Below are 4,216 nucleotides of genomic sequence, written 5' to 3' on the forward strand. Positions count from 1 at the left end.
AAACAGTGTCTCATGGCTGGGCATGGTGGCTCACGCCTGTAATCCCAGCACTTTGGGAGGCTGAAGCGGGTGGATCACCTGAGGTCAGGAGTTTGAGACCAGCCTGGCCAACGTGGTAAAACCCTGTCTATACTAAAAATACAAAAATTAGCCAGGCATAGTGGCACACACTTGTAATCTCAGCTACTCAGGAGGCTGAGGCACAAGAATTGCTTGAACCCTGGAGGCAGAGGTTGCAGTGAGCTGAAATTGTACCTTGCACTCCAGCCTGGGCGACAAGAGCAAAAGTCCATCTAAAAAAGAAAAGAAAAGCCAAGGCGGCGGATCACAAGGTCAAAAGATCGAGACCATCCTGGCCAACATGGTGAAACCCATCTCTTTAAAAAAGGAAATAAATAAAAAGCTAAAAAGTGAAAAGAAAAGAAACAGGGTCTCACTCTGTTGCCCAGGCTGGAGTGCAGTGGTGTGATCACAGCTCACTGCAGCCTTAACCTCCTGGGCTCCAGCCATCCCCCTGTCTCAGCCTCCCAAGTATCAGGGACCACAGGCATGCACCCACCACACCTGGCTAATCTTATTTATTTTTATTTTATTTTGTTTTGTTGAGGAGTTTCACTCTTGTTACCTAGGCTGGAGTGCAATAGTGCGATCCAGCTCACTGCAACCTCCACCTCCCAGGTTCAAGCAATTCTCCTGTCTCAGCCTCCCGAGTAGCTGGGACTACAGGTGCACGTCACCACACCTGGCTAATTTTGTATTTTTAGTAGAGATGGGGTTTCTCCATGTTGGCCAGGATGGTCTCGATCTTCTGACCTTGTGATCCGCCCGCCTCAGCCTCACAAAATGCTGGGATTACAGGTGTGAGCCACTGTGCCCAGCCTTTTATTTTTTAAAATTTTTATCTATTACCTACTTTGAGAGAAAGTCTCACTCTGTTGCCCACACTGGAGTGCAGTGGCGCAACACTGGCTCATTGCAATCTCCTCCTCCCTGGTTTAAACGATTCTCCTACCTCCACCTCCCAAGTAGCTGGGAATATAGGCACGCAACACCAAGCCCAGCTAATTTTTGTACATTTTGTACATATGGGATTTCACTGTGTTGTCCAGGATAGTCTCGAAATCAGGTGATCTGCCTGCCTCAGCCTCCAAAGTGCTGGGATTGCAGTCATGAGCCACCATGAGCAGCCTATTTTTATTTATTTATTTTGAGACAGGGTCTTACTCTGTCGCCCAGGCTACAGTACAGTAGCGCAATCTCTGCTCACTGCAACCTTGGCCTCCCAGGCTCAACTGTTCCTCCCCACCTCAGCCTCCCTAGTAGCTGGGACTACAGGCGAGCACCACCATGCCTGGCTAAATTTTTGTCTTTTTTTGTAGAGACAGGGCTTCACCATGTTGCCCAGACTGGTCTCAAACTCCTGGACTCAAGTGATCCACCCGCCTCAGCCTTCCAAAGTGCTGGGATTACAGGCCTGAGCTACCATGCCTTGCCTTTTTTTTTTAGTAAGAGACTAGGGTTTTACTATGTTACCCTGGCTGGCCTTGAACTCCTGGCCTCAAGCAATCCTCCCGCCTCAGCCCTGCAAATTGCTGGAATTATAGGTGTGAGCCACCATGCCCGGCCTGCTTTTGTATCTTGCAGCTGCTTCTCCCTCTTTCTGTCCCCTGCTCTTGGGTGTGGCGTGACAGGTGGTGACCGTCCCTTCTGTTCTCCCTGTAGGAGGCTATGACGGTCACACGTTCCTGGACAGTGTGGAGTGTTACGACCCAGACACAGACACCTGGAGCGAGGTGACCCGAATGACATCGGGCCGGAGCGGGGTGGGCGTGGCTGTCACCATGGAGCCCTGTCGGAAGCAGATCGACCAGCAGAACTGTACCTGTTGAGGCACTTTTGTTTCTTGGACGAAAATGGGGAATATCGTTGTTTTTGTACAAAAACCAGGACTAAAAGAAGATGGCACTGCAAATAATCCATCCTTCGGGAGGGGAGGCTGGGATGCCTCAGTGTTAAAATGACATCTCAAAAGAAATCCAAAGCAGGAACCATGTGCCCCTCAGCAAAGCCCCAGGAGTGTCCAAGACAGCCTGGCTGGGAAAGGGGGTGTGGGAAGAGCAGGCTTCCAGAAGAGAGGCCCCCAAACCCTCTGCCCAGCAGTAGGCCTGGGTCCGACCCACTCCAGCAGCTGTCACCTTGTGATTTGTTCTGGATACCTGGGAGGGTGCCAAGGTGGGCCTCAGGGGGAGGCCCCCTCTGGAAATACGGTTCCCAGGGATGGACCTGTACATAGAAGCCACCAAATGGCACTTCCCTGGACAGTTATTTTGTTGATAAGTAACCCTGTAATTTTCCAAGGAAAATAAAGAACAGACTAACTAGTGTCTTTCATCCTGGCTCTCAGCTGAAGATCTGAAACCTGGAGACAGAAAGGGCTCTTCTCCTGAAATACACTTCTCTTTGACTTAGGGCTGGTAATTGAAACCGGTTTGGAGTCTTTACCCATCGCATTTTGATATGTAGGGCATCTTTCTCCCCATCCTCAAGCCACACAGTTGTCCTTCAGTTTCAGCTGCCTTGGAAGACAAAGGAGCTAATTTCTTGTGACATCTCCATATCTAGGGCTCCCCAAGGTCAATTTCTTTTTTTTTGAGACAGAGTTTCACACTTGTTGCCCAGGCTGGAGTGCAGTGGTACAATCTCGGCTCACTGCAACCTCTGCCTCCTGGGTTCAAGTGATTCTCCTGCCCCAACCTTCCCAGTAGCTGGGATTACAGGCTACCATTCCTGGCTAATTTTTGTTTTTTGTTATTATTATTTTTATTTATTTTTTATTTTTAAGAGACAGGGTTTCACCATGTTGTTCAGGCTGGTCTCGAACTCCTAACCTCAAGTGATCGACCCACCTTGGCCTCCCAAAGTGCTGGTATTACAGGCGTGAGCCACCACACCTGGACCAGCCTGTGAATTTTAAATTATACAGCTAAGGTGCTCCAGTGTTAAATGTTATCATGATCATTCTAACTTCAACAAGTTTGACAATTCTGCCTAATTTCAGCATTTCAGGTTTCCAGTACTTACCTCATTACCAAATAAATATTACATTACTAGGCAAGGTGACTCACACTTGTAATCCCAGCACTTCAGGAGACTGAGTCAGGGGATCCCTTGAGCCCAGGAGTTCCAGCCCAGCCTGGGAAATAAAGCAAAAGATCGTGTCACTGCACTCCAACCTGGGTGACAGAGTAAGACTCTCTCAAAAATAAAAATAAATAAAATCACAGGCTGTCCAGGTACAATGGCTCATGCCGATAATCCCAGCACTTTGGGAGGCTGAGGCAGGAGGATCACTTGAGCCCAGGAGTTTGAGGCTGCATTGAGCTATGATTGCACTACTGTACTCTAGCCTGGGTGACACAGCAATGTACCAACTCTTTAAAATAAAATAAGGCCAGACACAGTGGCTCACACCTGTAATCCCAGCACTATGGGAGGCCGAGGTGGCCAGATCACGAGGTCAGGAGTTAAAGACCAGACTGGCAAACATGGCAAAACCGTGTCTCTACTAAAAATAAAAAAAATTAGGCGAGTGCAGTGGCACAAACCTGTAATCCCAGCTACTTGGGAGGCTAAGGCAGGAGAATCACTTGAAACCAGGAGGCAGAGGTTGCAGTGAGCCCAGATTGCACCACTGTACTCCAGCCTGGGTGACAGAGCAAGACTTAAATGAATAAATAGGCTGGGCTCGGTGGCTCACACCTGTAATCCTGGCACTTTGGGAGGCCGAGGCAGGTGGATCACTTGAGGTCAGGAATTTGAGACCAGTCTGGCCAACATGGCAAAGCCCTGTCTTTGCTAAAAATACAAAAAGTAGCCAGGTGAGGTGCTGTGTGCCTGTAATCCCAGCTACTCAGAATGTGTAGCTCTGTGATGAATATCCTCAGGGCTGATTCAGGAAGTTCCATCTAAAAGGCAGATAGCACCCTCTTGTGGGCCTCTGGATGAAAGAGGAACTATTTCCAGAGAAGGAAAGTTTGAAAAGGAACAAGATTGACTGAGTTCCTGGCTTGTTCCTATTTTTAAAAGTAGCATTCTTTTTTTTTTTTGAAGATGGAGTTTCGCTCTTGTTACCTAGGCTGGAGTGCAATGGCGTGATCTCAGCTCACCACAACCTCCGCCTCCTGGGTTCAGGCAATTCTCCTGCCTCAACCTCCTG

At 48.7% G+C, this 4,216-nt stretch overlaps 1 protein-coding gene across 1 annotated transcript in view; it reads left to right on the forward strand.

The window, feature by feature from the left end:
* KEAP1 (kelch like ECH associated protein 1) overlaps window positions 1-2,391 on the forward strand; it is a 13,237-nt gene extending 10,846 nt beyond the window's left edge. Inside the window, exon 4 of the mRNA XM_017500198.2 lies at window positions 1,692-2,391. Within this exon, the coding sequence (XP_017355687.1) occupies window positions 1,692-1,889 (198 nt within the window). The 3' untranslated portion in view covers window positions 1,890-2,391. The remainder of the gene's footprint in view (window positions 1-1,691) is intronic.
* The last annotated feature ends 1,825 nt before the right edge of the window (window positions 2,392-4,216 follow it).

Source organism: Cebus imitator, unplaced genomic scaffold (genome assembly GCF_001604975.1).
Source record: "Cebus imitator isolate Cc_AM_T3 unplaced genomic scaffold, Cebus_imitator-1.0 Scaffold263, whole genome shotgun sequence".
In the NCBI taxonomy this organism is placed as follows: Eukaryota; Metazoa; Chordata; class Mammalia; order Primates; family Cebidae; genus Cebus; species Cebus imitator.